We start from the raw sequence: 20481 nt of genomic DNA, 5'->3' as shown, positions 1-20481 counted from the left end.
GGAAGCGGAAAAATTGCTCAGCGCTCTACAAACACGAAATTTGTAATTTAAATCGATATTGTGTCCCTTTTCTTGCAATAAAAATTCGCGTTTGATTGTTGAGCTACATGCGCATTTTTCCGCTCCCACGACGCTTTGTCACAGTCTTGACAGTCATAAAAAAACAGTGAAACCTTTCGCTAGCCGGTGTAAATTTGTTCCAATTGTCGAAAAAAGTTATGTAAATAATTTTAAGGGTATTTAATGCGTTTATATGAGCCTGGCGGCCTCAACTCGACTGCCAGGTGATCTTTGTTCGCTTGTTTCTAAGAGACGGCTTAATATTTTGAGGATGCGATTTTTTCAGGCGCCAAATAAAGACTTTTTGATTTAATGGGCAATCTCACTTTTTTTCTCAGACCATGTGATCATCATGAAATGGGCACTCGTCCTATCCTTCTCCGTGTTACTTGTAGCCATACAAACTAACAGCTGCTACGCTCGCCAGAGGGCGCAGCGGCAGCAGCTGTATCGCTGGATACACCTACTAGTGTTCATACGCGTGGTATAATCCCTTTTTTGTTGATCACATACCAGTCTATAATTGATACCACTTTCCTTCATTTTAGCCAAATTATTATTTTATTAGGCATTTCGGTTCTGTGCTGCAGGCCTCTGACATCAGTCATAAACACCACCCATCTTGATGAAGTTCATGATTTTGACTCCGTCTTGGGGGCAACTCCTACCAACTGAAGAAGACGAAATTGAAAAGGAGACTTACGTTAATCAATAACATTAATTTAGTACCTTAAAACCCTTCACCACATGTGCGATGCTTTTAATTACACCAATTACACCAAAGAGCACTCAAAACGCACGAAATAACAAAAAACTACAGCCGCTCGCGATGCAAACACGCTGACAACACGTGGTTGAAGAAGCATAAAATGCCGATGCGGATGCCGATGCTCAATTGTTTCAGCGATGCAGCACACACCTTCAACTCTGTGATTCCGTTTAAAATACCGGTTACGATTATTGCGCAACGGTTGTTCCAGCCGGTGAACGCGTCGCGAACCGAAACAGTAGCCCCGCCCAGTACCGCCCCAAAACAGGCGACGCCTAAGTGCTGCCAACTTTAGAAATCGTTTGTTTATGTATTTTCGCGTGATGCCGTAAGTGACTGTCACTTATAGCATCTTCTACATGAGCACCAAAAAAGGTTCAACTTGAGCCTAAAAATATTTAGGGTGAAGTCACTCCGGGAATTGGGGTAGTAGAAGATGGAGCTTAGTGGACCTGCGAAGAAGCTCCTGTGACTTTTAATGGGCCACTCCATCACGGTCCATGACCACTACTACGATCTTCCGACGGGCCTTGGGTTCAATCTGATGGTCAGGAGAGCACTATAAAAAATTCCAGGATGGTAATATTCGTACAAGGTAACCACTGATGGTGGTACCAGCAGGTCACAATTCCGGCCCAGAAAAACGTCATCCATGAACCAGCCGTCGGTGGTCACCGGAGAGCAGGACAGGAGCAGCAGAGAACTTCAGACCTTCAAAACACAAATTAAAATTTAGTCAGAACATTCCTGACTGGATGGGAAAAGGAAAAAGGAAAAAGGAGGGGGCCTGGCTTACCACGCCCCCTCCCACTCACCCTCACCTCACTCAGGGCTTTCCCTGAGTAGGGGAGGGCCGCCACTGAGGGAGAACCCACCCTCCATTCTCCCAGCAGCGACCGAAGGAGGGGCAGCCTAATATAAGCGCAGGCAGCGCACGACTCGGGGCAGAAAGCGAGCTGTCTATCATAAACCTCAGAGCTACCTTGCCCCAAGGAAGAGGACACTCACCTAATCCTTGACTTGGCATAGGACACTTCCTGATCGCCAGGCCAAGCTGTCTCCAAGTCCAGACCAGGAAACTCTGGAGACTACGAACCCCTCGCAGCAGGCCATCTTGGTCAGGAGGCCAGCAGGCGCCTACCAGGAGCTCGCGGCTGTGGGAGAGGATTCGCAACTTCAGTCGAGGAGGGACAACTACTGTGCCAAGTCTTACCTGAGGCGCTCGGGTAGACCGGAAACGGCGCAGCCTACGCCCTAAGAAGACCAGAGGAAACCAGCATTAGAGTTGGAGACCTGCCGTCCAGAAGCCCCTGATCCGCAAGCATCATATGGCAGCGGCGTCGATACACACAACACGCTGCAGAACATAATCAACAAAAAATACAATCTGAATCAACACAATTTCTACACTTGTCAGACGGAGATAAATAAATTTGCCAGACGGCTTATTAGCGAAACAGTGCGTTTTCATATGTCTTAACTTTTGCCGAGACCCTTTTCTGAGAGAAAACCCGGCCCAAAAAGGGCCCTACACTGAGAATAATTCGCAGCGGAAGCTTGTTGTCATCGCTGCAGCTGATCAGAGTTGAACACTCCGGCGAGAGTAGTGTGCACAAAGGAGCTAAGAACTTCATCCTGCTATTGGTGGAATAAGTACTCCCCTTAGCAGCAACCCAGCTCGCTTCTCTACGCTCCTTGCACTTTTCACCGCCGGGCGGCCCAGCTCTGCGATTGGCTGATATTTAATTGCTCGCCTCCACGCCTATCTTCCGGCGGTCGGCGCGAAAGCCACAAGGCGACTAGCACCACCTTGGAACAGGCAGCAGAGATCAGGACAACCACTGCCCACCCGGACAATGCTGACCCGGAAGATGAGTTTGTATATATCCCCTTAACAAAAATTATACGGCCGCCTACAATGTACCGGTGAAAAATAAGCTTCCATGTTTTTTTTCCAATTCAACGTATTAATAGTAGCTTCCACCTTTTTCCATCAGCTTCAGCATTGAGGACCTCTAAGATGCCATTCTCTTGGAGGACGTGGATGAGGAAGCAGCAGAGGCCGAGCTTGCTGCGGAAACACAACCAAATAAACCCCGGCGGGGACGCAAACCTGGCAGCAAGAACAAGGTCAAAGGACTGAATAAACCGACGCTGCGCAAGGAAAAGAAAAAGTAAAACGAGGGATCTTGATGGTAGGATGAATAAGTAAAATTAAAATTTTAACAGGGAATCGCAGTCCGACAGTGAGGAAGAAGAAACTGAAATTAGCAGCGACGAGTCCGCCGCAGAGAGCAACATCTCTGTTGGTTCAGGGTAATTTATTATAACCGACTAGATTCGCAAAGCTAATACCACCTTAAAGATCCGTGCATGAAACAAACAATGCGCAAGCACAGGTAGAGCTTTCCACGCTGACACAACCACAGAAATGACGCCCAGGCTGACGACGTGGCTCCAAGAACAAAAATGTTTGTATAGGAAAGGAAGTATCTGCCCCTGTGATGCCAGAAAGTGTTGCTGCGGCTCAGGTCTTAATCCAGGACAAACAGTTGCCCAAGAAGCGCGTAAAAACCAAAATGAGCAGGTATTTCTTTTCAGAATATTAAAACAAATTAAGTTAAATCAATGTTGTTCCAGTGTTGCACATTTGCCTAACATGAAGAATAGAGGACGGCGAGGACGCCCAAAGAAGGTACATGGTAATTCTACTTAGGAATTTTGTTTAATGAAAACCAATGCCCAATTATAACCCTCATAACCGCCATACAATTCTTCAATTCACTTTTGTAATTTATTGTTATATTTTATTTCCAGTTCTGTATGTACTCGCCAAACGTGAACATACGAGTTGTACAAACACGCCGTGTTATTCTTCTCTAACATCAATACCTCCGCAACCAAAATTACTCGAGCATCATGGGAGTTAGGCTCCTATAAATGGTGACCCCGACGATTTCACGCCGCCTCAACAGGTGACGACTTCCAAGCTCGAAATTCCTACATTTCCTCAAGGGACCAAAGCGTCACTCCGCCATTTTGATTCTCCCTGACGACAAGAAGGAGAAGCAAACCTTCAAGGCACCCATCTACGCCAGTGCCCATGCTGATAATTTTTTTAACATTTTGGAGGGAAGGTTTGACCAGTTCAAGATCTCTGACGAGAAGGAACGCTACCTTCACCTCTCCTCAGCTCTCATCCATGATGATCTTCCTGAACTGGCTGCGCAGCATTTCGCTGACTCTCCCGCTGCCCTTCCATACACGAAACTTAAGCAGGCCCTCCTTGACAACCTGCGACCAGCTACCTACGCTGCCCTTCGTGATAAGATGAAGGCAGTGCCAATTGACACCATGAAACCTCATAGATTCAAAAACAGTCACGAAGAGACTCACGAAGCACTTAAAACCAATATTGTTCAAATTTGGTGTGGGGGTACATTTTAGGTTGGGGAACCCATTAAAAATAGTAGGGGGCCCCATGGGACCCTTTTTGGGTTCCAAAAAAATTGTTTCAAAACAGCACTTTGAGTTGGCAGTATTGAGGTACCACGTGACCTAATGCATGCAACCGATATTAACTGGTCAAAATAACCGGTATAACCGGCTATAACAACCGGTAAAACCGGTCAAATGTATCGGTTTTTACCGGTATATTTAGCCAGTTTTACTGGTAAAAACCGGTTAATATAGTGGTTGATAGGTTGTATCATACCGAGATTAAAATGCTCTAGACTGAATAGTGCTGCCATCTGGTGTGTGGTTAGTGAATTGAAAAGTTTTTGGCGCGCGGGGGAAAATCTGTTCTTTTATAAGGTGCTCTGTCCTATTAACAGTTATGGCAATGGTAGGCGAGATTTGTAATTGGAAAAGTACAGCAATAAATTTTTTTATTAATACATAAGAGTTGTCTGCTGATGTAAGTGTTGATCGAATGCAATTGTTACATTGGCAAATGGCATCGATCACTTAATTTCCTTGTCATTATTGCCCAATTGATTTGTGTAGTGTCATATATTTTGATCTTAGAGCAACTCTCATGCAGATTTTGATGTTATCAACAGCATTTTTTTCCAAAAAAATGATATGGATCATAGCGTTAGTCTGTTGTTTAGGCTGTTGTGAGCGTGCAATTGATAAATATTTATACTTTTTGTAATCACAAAGCCATATTGTACGTGATTAATCCTAATTTTCACCTAAATATTCGCCTTGATCCAATTTTATATTGCCTCCTAGTGTTGTAGCGTGTAACCGATGTTTTGTGCGGGTTGCTAGCAATAGTTTACAATAAAGTGTTGCTTTTATATTATAATTATTATCATCTTTATTGACAAACAACCAACAAATTATGGAATGGTTAGAATATGGATACTTTGATGAAACAAATTCTTTTTTACATGTAAAATAATTTATTCAACCCGTAAAAGAGACAAATTTCAGTCATAAATTATTGTTATAATTTGAGATGTAACACATATTTATTGATGTATTGAAGTCATTTAAGAAACAGTGTATTTATTATATTGATTTATGTTTCTGTCATCCCGTATAATTTCACAAGAAGTCACAATATTAAAATATAATTATAAAGCTAAGCATGTAACAACGGATCCAAAATTGAGATGGTAAATGAGGCACAGTTAAGAATATAAATATTACTAATACGTGGCACTCGCAAGCTGGCACACAATTAATCACAAAAAGCACAATCAACACTCAAAGTTTGCCACTTGCAGGCTCACACATCTGTCCGCAATTTGGCGCCAGTGGGCTGCGTTCGATCGAAGGTAGAGCTCCTTGGAACCAACAATCAGGACAACCTCTTTACCTCGGCTTAGCATCACATTGGCACGGTTGGGGTGAGACATAAAGCCGAGGAAGGATGGGGCTTCCGGCTGCAAATGCTCGTCGTGCGCCAACTCCCTCTTGATCACCACAGCTTCAGCTTTCCTTGAGCAGACCCCTCCTTTCTCAGCCCGCACAAGGGAGATCACAACAATGTCCCTGTCTAGTCCGAGGATGTCGTCAATTGTCTGGACGGGGATCTTTTGAGGCACCAGTTTGGCAATATCCTCTATCTGAAATCATATAGAAAGTGTTAAATTCGACTGTTAAATTACCATTAATTGCTCTAATAAATTACCTGACGTCTGTATGGTGTCAAGACGCACACTCTGTTGGCACCAACCCGTGAAGAGACCTGCGAAGCAATGCTGGCAACAAGACGAGCTTCGCCAGGGTTGTTGAGAGAGGGGTCATATAGACCCCTCTCAGCTTGACTGTGGAAGTCCAGCCAGTACAAGGCCTCGGCCGTGTCCCCCAGGCCGAACGGCTGTAATGCTTCGCGCAGTTTGCAGCGATCGTCACTTGGTGTTGTGGGCTGGGCTGCCGTCTGAAAATAATTGGAAATAATTAATTGATGGAAATTAAAATATCATAAATTAATTAAACTTACCATTTTGCCATTGTAGAAAATAGAGGAGATTGCTTCCACGATCTTGTAGTGGGAACGGTAATTCCTCGTCAGGTACGTGCCGCAGCCTGGGTGGGGGATGTAGCTGGAAAAAAGAAATTAAATTAGTGTTGAACTTGAATGCCACTATTAAACACTTACTTTGGTCCAATCCAATCTCCAGTATGGGGAAGCAGGTGGGAGATGGTTTTCCCACCATCCAGGGCTGCGTTGACGGGACTCATGCTTCTGGGGGTGAGTTGAAGTGGATCTCCTGCTGCGACTGTTGCGACTGCCTGGCCGTTCATCGTAAGGGCTCCTGCGATGTCAGGGAAGGAAAAGGAACCTGCCTCGTCGAGCTGTGGAGAATAGAGCTGCTTTATTAAATTGTCAATATGAAATATTCGGGGTGGATGAGTGACAGTTGGTTGGCTTGGAAATCGTAAATCAAGTTTTATCAGATATATATTAGCAGTGGTAACATCCCGTGAAAGATTGAAAGATTTTCAATTATAATTAAATATTTTTAAATATAACTTATCAATGTGATGAGTGGCGGGCGGTTGTTGGCACCTTCTGATAAGCTGATCCGCGCAATAGAGATTGGTGTGCCAATTATGATCTGGTGTTCCCTCTTGTACTGAACCTTTGATGCTCGCAGGGTCAGGTCCGTGGTCTCTTCTGGGCAGTTTGCCAGTTCCCTCTCAGAAGTCAGTCTCACGATGGCGGCCCGGTCGACGTCTCTATGCAGGAGTCTCCTGACTGTCGCGCCAATACCCTTGTTGCTATTTACTACCAGGTGGACGCTGCAAACATTAAAGAATGAGTAAATATTAATTGGTTTAATTGAGTGCTATACTTACAGGGCATCTGCCGGGTTGTCCTCCATGTGGTGTTTGTAAATTTGGAGCAGCAACTCGTCGAGAACCCTCGTCTTCCCTTTTCCGGGCGGTCCCACCAAATTTAAACGTGGTGCAGGCGGCTGTGGGTCAGGATGTTGCAGACGGCGTCCAGCTGCTCATCATTGAGTGGGCCTCCTATCAGCTGTTTATGTCCGTTGCGCAACCCGTCAATAACCTCTTGCGGTACCTGAATTTAGGAATTTGAAATTAAGTAACAAATTAGGTACAAGAAAAATTGTAAAAAATTTACCAGCGGCGATCCCAGTTGTGCTTCTGGTGGACCCCTTCCTGGAAAGAACAGGTGACGCAAGGCTGTCAGTGCGTCTAATGTGGCTGCATAAGGGATCTGGTAGACGATAGTTGCGATGGTGAATCAGGCACTTCAGCTCGACACCCCGGGTCATACGGATGAGCCACGACTGGTCAATGGTGGCGTTGTTGAAGCCAATCTTCACCTGCAAAGATGGACTAGTGCTGCTTAGGGCCTTGACGAGCAGTTTGTCTGTGTGGAATAAAAGAATTAATATCATGGTAGAGGTATGGAAATAATTGCTACATTTGTCTGAATTTTTGCCACGTCCTGGCAAAGTGAAGTGTGCCCAGACTCCCACTGCCTCCTGCAGGCATTGGTAGACGGCTGCATCCAAGTCGATGTTGAGGTGAGCAATCCAAAGGTCTTCGTCATCCCGTAAAAGAGTGCATTCGCCTGACACTGCGTCGAGTGCGGTCTGTAGCCACTTATACTCCAAGAGCGGCACTGCAAGGCATCTCTAGAGGGAAATAATTATTTGTTTAGTGAATTGCTTAATATGTAAACTTCATTGATTCTTACCTCTGTAGAGCGTTGTGCTCGTCAAGCTCTCTATTGACCTGGGGATGCGAGGACCTGAGATAGTCCAGTGCAGCAAGTCTAGGGGAAAAGCAGAAGCATTAATTAATAAAAAGGAAAAAATAAGGAGGTTACGTGTTGACTTACTGGTCTTTTTTTGCCACCGATTTTGCGGACAGCTCAAGCCATGCCTGATGATGGAATTCCAGCTTCGGCAACTCAGGACTTCGCCTTTGCATCTTCAATAATGGCACGTCTACATTTGGGTTGAGTCGAGCACGTTTCCAGTCAATATACTGTTGCTGCCTTTCGCGCATCCTCTCTTTGACGGTCGGGTACGACTCCTGATAGTCCGGCATAGGTCTGGAATATTAAGTAGATGTTGAACACAGATGTAAGGAAGGGGATGTTAATGATAAAATAAATATCTGACATTTTATGAAGGAAAACTGTCACATCCCGTGGATTAAAATTATGCTAGCATTTTTAATAATTGCGGGATGTTCATGATAAAATAAAAATCAGACATTTTAGGAAGGAATTGGTGAGGAATTGATTATGAGTGCTATCAATTTGTCACATCCCGTGTATTAAAATTATTCTAGCATTTCAAATAGAACGGTACATAGTATAAAATTATGGTACTTACTGGCCAAGCATGAAGCCATTGTACGTGCCCTTCCAAACCGTGTTCAAGCTGCCGACTCTTGTCTGTGTAAAGGATAAAGATACAATTAATGCAAGGAATTAATTTATTATGTTTGTTGTGTGTCTTACCCTGTCGAAACCAGGTAGGCGCTCGATCGCTTGCCTGCGTCTGTAATCTTGTTACGTTCCTCCAGGTCATTTCCAGCAAAACCGAGGCAATCTGACCAGTTGAACGCGCGTGAATTGGGGAAGTCTTTTGCCCTTTCCCAATGCCTTTCCATTTTGTGTGTGTGTCCTGTAGGCTTGAGGGAAATTACGTTCAATGTGTGAAGCACGATGCACAATAACAATCAGCTGATGAAAGTGAGAGTGAGCAAGGAGGTGGTGTCGCTTGTGGTGCATTGAAATTGAAAGTGTGATGCTTTGAAATCGAAAGTGTGATGTTATTGGCTAAAGAGCGGCGCGGTAGGAAATAGGATTTGAAAATTGGTGCGAAATGTGCAGGGGCGGGAAAGAAAAATGGAATAAACAGATCTAAATGAAAAACGTTTGTGCAGCGATAGATCACTTTTTTCCAACAATTGTTTGCGGTTCCAGATTGCCAGAAAAATCTGATAAATCGGGAAAAGCATGTTTTGACAGTTTTTGGAATTTTTGGGCCGGGATCTATCATCTTTTTGTCAATTTTTCACCATAGATCCATGCGTATTTCTCAAAATTGGCGATTTAAAAATTATTGCTAGCGTGGAAAATATTAAAAGAGCATCCCGCAAGACAACTGATCACCTTTGAACCCATCTGCAGTGGTATAACAATTAATAACGGCAATTTGCAAATTGTTCGGACAGAGGCGCCTTCACACCCTATGCCTCTCATGCAGCTTGCGCGGCAGCACGAGCAAAATATTGCAATTTTCAGAAATAAGCTGCTTTTTGCTCTGATGAACCGTGCAAAACAAGTGGACGGGCTGTATGTGTGATTAAAAAATTCCAAAACCAAATTTGGGAGCGAATAGCGTGTGATCGAGTCAATGTAAGAACCCATAATTCGATAGATCCACATTTTTCAACAATTGTTTGCGGTTCAAGATGGCTAAAAAAATCTGATAAATCGCTAGCAGCCTGTAGGATACTTTGTAGTAAAAATTTTAAATATGTCGGGTGAAATTTTAGTATTTAATCAAAAATCAAATTTTTGCATCTGTTAAAAGCGCGCCAATTTTTGATTGATTTGTTATGGCGCGTACCGGATGTGTTCAAGTGTTTTGTTTTTATTGTTTATTGTTGATGCTGCAGCCCGAAGAAAATGAAGCCTCTTGGCACATTCTGGAAGTATGGTGCAGGTGAAGTTATCAGGATTGTGTCTTTTAAGGTTGAAGAAGAATTCAGAGATGGTAATAGATACCATGGATGCATATATCGGTAAGTTTTTAGCAGTTTATGGTGCATGATGAGGATGCTGTTAAAAATTATATTTTAGGCGGGCTGCGTTCTCTTTACTTGGAGAAAAAGCGGATGGAAGGGAACTGTTCCAAACTGACAGATGCTGCGAGGTAGTGGAAAAGGATCTGAGGTGCTGTGTAAGTGTTGGTGCCACACAAGCTGAAGGGGAAGACATGTTCTTCTGTAGATACAGGTAAAGTGAGATTAAGTTAAAATATGTACAATAAAAGTAATGCAACCCTCACCTTTACGTTCTATAAATTTATTAATAAATATATTTTAAAGGTTGGAAATGAATAACGCATTCAAGCTGCCAGTCGAATTTGTGTCCGGGCTGAAATGCTCGGGTGGAAGGGCGTGGTGGAAAATTGGCAATGCAAAAATTGTGGCTAGCGGAATTAATGGTCAACCCACTGTGGAGTATTTAGGCATGTTTATCTCAAGACACACTTGTGTTGCCGTTGAATGTGAAAAACAAGAGCTGCTTTCTATTGTGAGGGTTGAAGGCATCATTCTACCAGAGGGTGTGAAGGCAGGTAGTTCAAGATCTGCTTGTAAAATCAGGCTGAGGGCTGCAGCATTTGAAAGGGATGGAAATGGCAAGGCTGAAAATATGCAAATTCTCACAAATTGTTGTATGTTGCATTGAGAAGATATATATTAAATGAATTAATATGTATTATAATTCCTTCTGCAGCCCGCATCGTTCCACTGAGTCGTGTTCAGCGCGTTGTGCAGGTCTTCTTTGCTGCAAGCAGGAAGGAAATGTTGGTTACTCCAACAACGAGCTTTACAGGCGTTCCATCCTTCTCGTGTTGTGCGGTGAAAGAAGCTGAATCTGGTCGCGTGCAAGAAATTGCTCACCCTGCAAAATATCAAATCATGGCTGCTATTTCAACTGTCCCTCGCAGACCTCTGCGCTGCCTTGATCTGTTCGCTGGCTGCGGAGGAATGAGTGTCGGGCTTGAAATGAGTTCGCTGACCAGAACCTTGTGGGCAGTGGATTCAAATCAAATAGCCTGCAGCACATTCAAGCGAAATTTTCCCCAGGCTAGCGTATATTGCGATTATGTCGAGCATTGGCTGCAGCAAGTGTAAAGAGTATAGAGCTTTCATATCATCATATGCCATTTTTCTCATTAGAAATTCTCTTGTTTTGCCAGTTGGGACAAGGTCTACAACAGCAGGGTGAGGTGGAGGTCATTATCGGCGGTCCTCCATGTCAAGGATTTTCTCAGTGCAACGGGCAGAAGAAAAGCAAGAGAGCATCAATTAATGTTTGTATTTTTTTAAATTACGGGATGAGAAATATTTAAACGATTTTTTTTTTAATTCTTGAATCACTATTTTTATTACAATAATAACGCATGTGATCAGAATAATTAGATTTATTTTAATTCTCTAAGATGTAACAAATAGATCCACCTGGTTACCATGTTGCAAAAGAAATAAAAGAATGAGTTATGACAGATAGATTATTAAGAAATGTGCATTTCTCTAGATCAGCCGGACCGGAATATTCATGGATGTAGTGAAATTTCTCATGCCCCGTTTCTTCATCATGGAAAATGTGAAGGAAATTGTTACACATGACAAGGGGAAGCATCTCAGGGAATCTCTAAAAACCGCTCTGGACCACGGTTACCAGGCGAGGATGATGGTGCTTCTAGCCGATGATTTTGGAGTACCTCAACTTAGGCAGAGGTATATGTGAAGATGAAATAATTATTTGCACAAATCAGGCGATTATTTATTTTCCTGAATTTCCTTGTTGGGGCTCTTGGCAATGAAGAACTCCCTGACATCCCGCGGAGAACACACCTGTCTGGAAGGAAGTGCCAAAAACTGCAGTGCGGCAGTTGCCCATTGGTTTCTCGATTTTCACTTGTGAAATATTCTAACTATTCTAATGGCATGATTCTTGCAGGATTTCTGTAATGAAGAGCCTGCAATTTTTGGACCTGTTACTGTCCGGGATGCAATTAGTGACCTGAAGGACTTGGAGACCACACTCGGGGCGAAACCATACCCGCCTGTGCAGTCTGCCTATCAGGCAAAGGTAACAAGAATATCAAATTATGATGTGAACCACTTTTGGTCCCCCCCTGCTACCGGAGTTGCTATATTTTTTAGCGACTGCCGTGTCATTCAATATCATTTATTCGCTCTGCAACAACTTATAGTCCCTCCTATACAACAGCAGTTGCAAATTATTGGCTCAAAGTAACTTCTAAATCTGTTCAAAGATCTCAACTCCGTCTCCAGGGGGGGGACCATGTGTGTTGCTTTTTCAATTTTTGTAATTTTAACCCTGCGGGAGAAACAATATGCGTCTGGAGCACCATAGAAATGTGCCCTACTGAGATCATGTACAAATTCCCTCCGCGCTTGCAAAATTAATGAAATAAAAGTGTTCATTGTACTTTGAGCAGCAATGTGTTTTGCAGATGCGCCGAGGCAGTGATAGAGTTAAACTTCATAGGATGGTAAAACCACTATCTCGAGTAGACCAGGTCAGAATAAGCAAGATCAAGCCTGGAGAGGACTGGTCTGTTTTGCTGACTGAGCCTGCAGATCAATGGTAGGAAATGTGGTTTACTGCTCTCCCAACAGGAATTTAACATTATTGTATTGCTTTTAAGCGGGCTGCAACGGACAAATCTGGCTCCAAACATGCTTTCCAGAACAGGGCCACGCAATGGCTGGTGGAAGGGCGCCTATGGACGGCTCGAGTGGAACAAGAAGTTTAAAACTATAATTGCCTCGCAAAATTTGGCATCAAAGAGTGGAACCCTAATTCACCCACAAGTTGACCGGACCATTACGCTGAGGGAAATCGCTCGCGCCCAGTCATTTCCAGACAACTTTGTCTTCAGAGGCACCCCAAGGGCAATTCAGAGGCTGGCAAGTGCATTTATCCACTGTGTATTTAAAGATCTAATCTATTTTGTTCAGATTGGAAATGCTGTGCCACCCCTTCTGGCAGAGTGCATTGGTTTCTCGTTTCAGCAATGAATTACTGCAGGATGGCAAAGTCAGGGATCCTCAACAAGCACTAATGGCTACCCTTCTTCGCAGTAGAGTTCAACCCGGGGTGTTTTGAAAGAGTTTGTGAAATCAACAATTGTCAAAAGTTCCCCTTTTTAATAATTTTTAGAAAGTCAAACCCCAGTTTGGAAATATTAAATAAAATATGTGACCAGTGCCATTCATATCAGAGCTGTTTACTTCCTGTGTTTGTTTTTTCCTGATCTGCCTATCAGTTTGCAGCGGAGATTGCTCTTCAATGATCTGATGGCAGTTATCATTGTATGTCTGCTGCATTTTTCCGGACCAAATCTCATGCAAAGGTCTTCTTGCTGCAGAGTACCTGAAAATTAAAGGGATAATAGTATGCACTGCTGCGGAAACTGTGTTAAAAAATAAACAACTTATTAAAGTTTGCACCAGCGCGGGGAAGAGTGACATCAATCCATCGCAGCCAACAACTGTGGTGTTCATGATAGCATCTTCTGTGAAGTGGCCAAGTATGATCTTTTTAATAGCCTGGGATGGGGTCTGTGAAGTTTCGGCAGCTTGCACAACGAGGCCCATGTCAATGAAAACTAGCATGTTGTCAGCATGGAAGCTGTCCACCAACTGACACGCAGGAACAATTCATTTTGATAATATTTGCAATTCTTTAACAGTGCCATTTCCACTCACCCCGCTTGCAATTGAATCCTCTGAATGGTGGACAAGCTGTGCCTTCCGTGCTGAATCCAACAGGCTGTCTGAAATAAATTAATAATACATTTTTATACCTGCATGCGACTGTATAGTATATTCTTCCTTACCCTTCTCTGCTGTCAAATTTTTAACCTTTAACCTGACCCATTCAATTCTATTGTTCAATTTTTCCAATTTTTCAACATCGCAAATTAGTTTGCTGCGGGCTGATATTTCATCTTGGCAGGCCTCAGCATATTTGGATTCATTGTGGAGCACGAATTCTTCCAAAGTTTCTTAGAATGAAATTAATTCATTTGCAAAGAAATTACAATTTATCATTCCGGGAATAGCCACCTGGGGACAAATCTGCGCTACCTGGGATGTACACACTAAAGTATTTTTGTGAGGTTGACATCCCGAAATTTCCTGTTTTTCTATTATTAAATTAAGTATATGCATTCATTGTTGTTTACTTACAACCTTTTTGGCGTCGTTCTGTTTTTTTTTTTAATTTTGGGGCGCTGCACGCGCACTTAAAGATTAAAATTCTTTGTTGCCACCGCTCGTTTCAGATTTTGCCGCCACATTTACTTCAAGGCGACTGTTGCCTTCAGTTAGTACAGTTTGTTTCGATTTGAACATTACAATCGTCGCAGTATGAAGCTTCTACTGGAAAATGTGATCACTGGAGTTGAGTTGGAAGTGGAGAGCCAGAGTCTGCAGTGGTTCCCAGCGTCCAGTGCAGTCTGTTCAATTGGCCAAGTTATTATAGCTTTTGACGAGGGCCGCTTTGTCCCTGGTGTGGTGATTAGCGCTGACGGAGGTTAATAAACATATACATATTAAATTGAAGCCTTTAGCACTTTCAGGAACAATTTTGAACATTAACCCTGTGCATGACGCATTTTAGGTGAAAGTCACGAGAAACCGGCATGACTTAAGCACCACTGCTGGGCCAGGTTGCTTTTCATGGGCCATCCTGATCCTGGCCTGTCCAAGGGTGTCCTCATGGACTTGAGGATAAGCGCAGGCGACTTTGAGTATCATGGCCAGGCAACTGTTGCTGGTGTTCAGCTTGAGGTTTTCCTAGTTGCATGTGCAGGTAGGTTTTGAAGGAATAAAGAAAAATTGTCTGAAAACTGAAACAATCTTATCGTCTTTTCTAGAATCGCATTTGAAACTCCTGCAGCAATTTGGTGCTGCAAGAACTAGGAACGGCCTTGAGCAACTGAAGATGCGAGCTGAAGAGAATGTCAAGTGGCCTAAGCAAAATCTGCACCCCGGGCTAGTAAGTTTGCTTAACTAATTTGTCTTTTAATAAGCTTCACTACAAACATTATTTCATAGCATTTTATTCCAAGGAATATTCCAGACGGGCTGCAGAAGGCTCTTGAACAGAGCTGGTCGCGCCTTTACATTATTGAAGAAGACACTGTCCAAGAACACCAGGATAAGAACTCCATGGTAAATCAATGGCTTGATGGCGTACAGCTTTTGACTGAGCAAGAGAGAGGCCGCCTATCAATGGGGTCCGTTGACAACAATGAGCCTTCCAATTATTCATTCAAGGACAATGAATCATTCAAGGAAGGAGGCGTTATGGCTGCTGCGCACTTTTGGGATGGCACTTGTACGGCAATGACTGCAGCAGCCACCTGGAAAAAGCGGTGCATTGCAGTCAATCAAGCAATTGGCATAGCTCAACTCGAGCTATATCAGATTGAGGGCAAAGAGGTGGAAATTGTCAACAGCCTTTGTATGATGCTTTTCGTCATATCATGCTAAATTAAATATTTTTTAATTGAATCCCAACAGGGGACCTCGGAAGTTGCCTCACAGAGCACCAACAGATTCTGTACACTGAAGAGAGTCAGTTAAGTGAAGAAGATGTGTTGTTCTCGCTGTATAAAATATTAATGACCATGAATTCATGCCACTTTTCAAGCGCATCACATACATCTTTCCGGAAGGCACGTTTTACTTGAGCCGGGCTGCTGTTGAGGATGCGCTTAACAAAGGAAGTAATCCGCAAAATGCTTTCCTTAACTTGATTTTGGCACACTGCCGCCCAGCAGCTCTCCTTGCTTGTAACACAGACAGAGAAGGCAGAAAACAGAACTCGGATCTTCACGCGTTTTCAGAGCCGCTGTTACTCGCTCTGCACCGTATGTTTTTAAATATTTCAAATATTGAAATATTTAAATATATATCTTTTTTTAACAAAAAAATGTTCCCACGGTCACTCAACTGCCTTTTACTTTTAGATCAGCTCAACAAATATGGAGAAAGGCTTGCAAAGGGTAATTGCGGACCTGCCAATGCTTTGAGGGTTTTACAGTTTGGAGGAGAAAGATTAACACGTGATTATCTGAGGCCTTTCCTTACGCAAGCTAGGAACAAGTTTCTCCAGCTTGGCAGCCCGACTTAAGAGTTGTAATATGTTATGAATAAATTTTGGATTGGAATCTGATTTTGAATTTAGGTACTTCACTGGCTCATCCAGCACAAGTATATTTGTATTACAACAAATTCCCACTCCAAAGTCCCATTTTATTTGATACTACCCGCACAGAAATTTTTTGGCAAAAATTATTCCGGAATATTCCGGAATATTCTGAGGATGGCAGAACAGAATATTCCCAAAAACACAATCTTAGATTAATCTTTGACTATTCTAAGGACATTCTAAGATGATCCTGAAAAAATAGTCTTCGAGATGATCTTGGAATGATCCTGGAATAATCCAAAGGATTATTCTTTGGATTAATCCAGAAATATCTTTTTATTATTCCAAAATTAATCTTTGGTTAAGTCAGAGAATGGTTGGAGATCAATCTGAAGATTAATCATTAAGAATATTTTTAGAATATTCCTTGAATATTCCTTAGAATAAATTTTTGGATTATTCTTAAACTGATCCAAAGAATATTCCTAGATTAATCCTGATGGTGTAAAAATTAATTTGCATTCGTGATTATTCTAGGAATATTCTTTGGATCAGTTTAGGAACAATCCAAAAAATTATTTCAAGGAATATTCCAGGAATATTCTTTTGTATTTAATAACCAATAAACTCAAATTTGTAACAAGTCTGGTCACGAAAGACAAAAAGGGTTAAAAAGAGGATTTTAGGGCTTTTATAGTCTGCTCGCGTTTGCGGCGACTGCACAAGCATGTACGCTCCTACATATAATGGGTGGCGAAAGGCATAGAGAGGGCGCACTATTTTATACAATTTATGGTGTTGAGGTAGAAGATTCAGAGAACGCGTAGAGATCGAGGTTTTTATAAGTTTCCAAGTTTTCTTTATTTTGTTGAGATAAAGAGAGAAATATATTTGGCGGGAAAGAAAGGAGCGCGCACGTTAGAGCTGCAGCATTGCTACACTACTCTCGCTCAATCGTCCAGCGTAGGAGGGGATTACGGCAGCAGGCGGTTGGCTGCTTGGGTTTCTGCCGTCGCCCAAACTTGCAAGGACTCGCTTCTGCCGTTGATGGAATGTCAGAATTACAGTCGATTCCTTCCATTTCCTCAATGCGCACTGTCCTTGAACCACGAGCGCCCAAGCGCCGCATACCAATCCTCATCAAGACTGAAGACCTCAAGACGCTCTGACGCGCGCATGGTAGTCGCATCCAGCGTATGTTTTTGCATTTGCAATCCCGTCTCAGTTGAATAAGTACTCGCAAAATCAATCACTCACAATCAGTGTCACCTCATCATGAGCAGTAAAAGGTATGTATACGTGGTTAACTTATGTATTTTAGAATATTATCATTTATGTGTGTTCGGAAACACTATCGCGAATGCTTGAATGAACCTGCGCAATTATAATGCATAGTTCATGTTATGTAAAATTAATGCTATTCAGTAATATGTATGTATGTATATTATTTGTATACATAATTGTGTAGTTGCCTTGGATAATATTTATATATTAACTACTGTAACTTAATTAATTTACATTTGAACAATGTTATTTAATGTGTCCAAGCATCGTTCGTAACAGCAGTATGTACTTACTCGATTTTGCCTTTGAAATAAATGTAAGCATATTAGTTTTTTATTCCGGCCATGTATTGTATGTAATTTTTATCACTTCTAATATCATGTACAGAGTCTTCTAATACTATGCTTATGATGCAAGAAAGTTCAGTAACAAAAAAGGCGTTTAGATACATAAAACAAATATTGTTAACATCATTAAATTAAACTTAAGATTGGGCTGGCATAATAAATGTATGTAACATGTATGCTTTTGTACCTTTGAACTTAACATTTATTTACATCATAGATCTTGCAGTATTGTTGAATTCGACTTTTTGTTTGAAAATATTTTTCTGAAATTTTAAATGGTTTTAAATAAATTTAAATTTAAGCAGCGAACAGTGTCATATTCTAATGTTAAGTTTGTGTATTTCCTACAATCTTATATTTTAAACGAAATCATTTCGTTCAATTATTTATGGTTTTGTGCACGGTAAAACGCTTGGTGAGCAAAATATTTTTGTTTTGTGTTTAACCCCGTTGTGTGTTATCATTTCTTGCAGAAAAAAATCACATGGCGGTCGCGAAAACCCTTCGTTGTCATCAGATTTTTAAAAGATACACCAAAAAATGTAAATGTAATGAATTGATAAAATGTGAAATGCGTCAATAAATCAATAAATTTTGCAAATTTTTAATTTAAAAAATATGTTGTTGATTATTTAAATAATTACCTAATAAAACCCAATTCACCCTTAGGAAATGTTCTGGGAATTAAGATTATCTAAAAGGGGAAAAAAGACTATTCTAGGAATATTATAAGCTACATAAGAAGAATATAATTCGATTAAGAAATGTTTACGCTTTATTTAATCCAGGATTAATCCAAAGAATATTCCTAAAAGATATTCCAGGATTGTTCCTAGATTAAACCAAAGGAGAAATTTTATATTTCGAAAGTTCTTCTTTTGGATTAATCCAGGAACATTCCTGGAATATCTTTTTTGGAATATTCTCTGGATTAATCCTGGATTAAATAAAGCGTAAACATTTCTTAATCGAATTATATTCTCGCGGAATATTCTTTGACAAAGTTGGATTATTCCTGGAATATGTTTTGCCAATAAATTTCTGCACGGGTAGTTGTTACTCAAATAAAATCTTGAAATAAATTTTTTAGCTTTTTAACTTTTTTGCATTTAATTTACGAAACCCCACAATTGCGCAGCATCTTAGCGAAGATTTTTAAAGAAAAAAGAAAAACCAAAAAAGAAAACGGCCAATCAAATGGTTGATATGTTTGAAATGACTCTGTCACGTGTAATCCTTTACTGCAGGCACACGCTTTGCTCAAACTTTTCCTGGGTTGCTGGAAAGAATAAACATTATAGAGTAGTGTGGGTGGAATTGATCATATAAATGTGGCGGTACCCACCTCACATTTGTCTTGGGTGGTCTGCCCCTCTTCCTTTTTACGGGTGGCTCTTGAGCATTGTCATTTTCCACTCTGGGAGCTCTAGAGAAGAAGGTTATTAAATATTAAAAAATTAAAACTTCGATATAACATTCTCACATCTTGCCTGCCTTCCCTCCTTGGTTGTTATTGGCCTGCTTGCTGACCTTCCCTGATGTTTCTGGAGGTGCACCTCCAGAGACCTGCTTTTTCAGGGATGCAGAAGTAGCTGGTCTAGGGTTATGAAAATGGTCAACTCAGAACTCATTACATCAGGTCCACTCTGGAGCTCGCTTGTCTCAGAGTCGCTGCTGCTGTTGCTGCTGCTGCTAGTACTCGAGCTACTCTTTCTCGCTTTTTTGGGGGCAGCACCTCTCTTCTTAGGACATCTAGGGAAGAGGGTTTTTAAATATTAACAAACCGCAATATATGCTCACCTCTTGGCTGCCTGTTTCCCTTGCTTTCTATTTGCCTGCTTGCTCAGGCCCCCTGACGTGCTGGGAGGTGCTCTTCCAGAGACCAGCTTTTTCTTGGATGCACTAATGGTTTTCAAAATGTTGAATTAAGCTTGCAAAATTATAAAATCGCTCATTCATCTCACCCGCTCAGAGCCTTGGATGTCGATGGAGTAGCCCTGCTACTCTTAGTCCTGGTAGTATTGTGTGGCTGCATGTCATCAAGGTCACTCAGGAGGGCACTCAACCCGGAATTCTTGCTACCAGTGGAGGAGCATGAGGAGCTTGATGAGTCACGCTTCCTCTGGGAATTCTTTTTTCCATGAATTCCTTCACCAACGCCCTGGACAGCTTCCTGAGGTCCACTGTCAGCGACTTTTTGCATCTGTCTTCCTCGCACAGGTGCATCTCCTCTCCGGGCTGACCGCTTCGGCCTCTCCATCTCCATCAAGACTTCAAGGTCGATTCTTTGGAATGGGGTGTTTCTCATAATATAAAAAATACATTTTCAGGTAAAACTCACTCAGGCTCCTCTGGCTCCTTCTCAAAGAGAGGCGCTTCCATTGCAACAGCCTCTTCCAATGTCTTCCCTTTGTGCTTCCTGAGGTTTTCAATGCCACCCTCAAAGAGTTCTAGGGCGCGCCCCATCATCAGCCCGAATCCTAGACCTGTGGGAAGCTCGTAGTATCTATCATGCACGCTCATTTCGTGGCCCATCAAGAGACAGAGCATTTTCTTTGCTGCATGCGAGAGATTTAATGTCCCCAAAT

General features: G+C 42.1%; 1 protein-coding gene across 1 annotated transcript; it reads left to right on the top strand.

The window, feature by feature from the left end:
• The first annotated feature begins 9968 nt into the window (after positions 1–9968).
• Positions 9969–13120, top strand: LOC135945170 (uncharacterized). The gene is made up of 8 exons (XM_065492637.1): positions 9969–10084; positions 10143–10298; positions 11269–11293; positions 11607–11789; positions 12033–12164; positions 12553–12686; positions 12748–13009; positions 13061–13120. Exons 1-8 carry the CDS (start codon positions 9969–9971, stop codon positions 13118–13120), a joined length of 1068 nt encoding a protein of 355 aa, XP_065348709.1.
• Positions 13121–20481: the final 7361 nt, after the last annotated feature.

Source organism: Cloeon dipterum, chromosome X, assembly GCF_949628265.1.
Source record: "Cloeon dipterum chromosome X, ieCloDipt1.1, whole genome shotgun sequence".
NCBI lineage: Eukaryota > Metazoa > Arthropoda > Insecta > Ephemeroptera > Baetidae > Cloeon > Cloeon dipterum.
The sequence above is the reverse complement of the archived record's forward strand: the minus strand, read 5'-3'. Positions and strand labels throughout refer to the sequence as shown.

Excerpts from the sequence above, each read along its gene's own strand:
- LOC135945170 (XM_065492637.1), top strand. The coding sequence starts at position 9,969 with ATGAAGCCTCTTGGCACATTCTGGAAGTATGGTGCAGGTGAAGTTATC. Across the intron at positions 10,085-10,142 it reads TACCATGGATGCATATATCG|GCGGGCTGCGTTCTCTTTAC; the intron begins GTAAGTTTTTAG and ends ATTATATTTTAG. Across the intron at positions 11,294-11,606 it reads ACAAGGTCTACAACAGCAGG|ATCAGCCGGACCGGAATATT; the intron begins GTGAGGTGGAGG and ends GCATTTCTCTAG.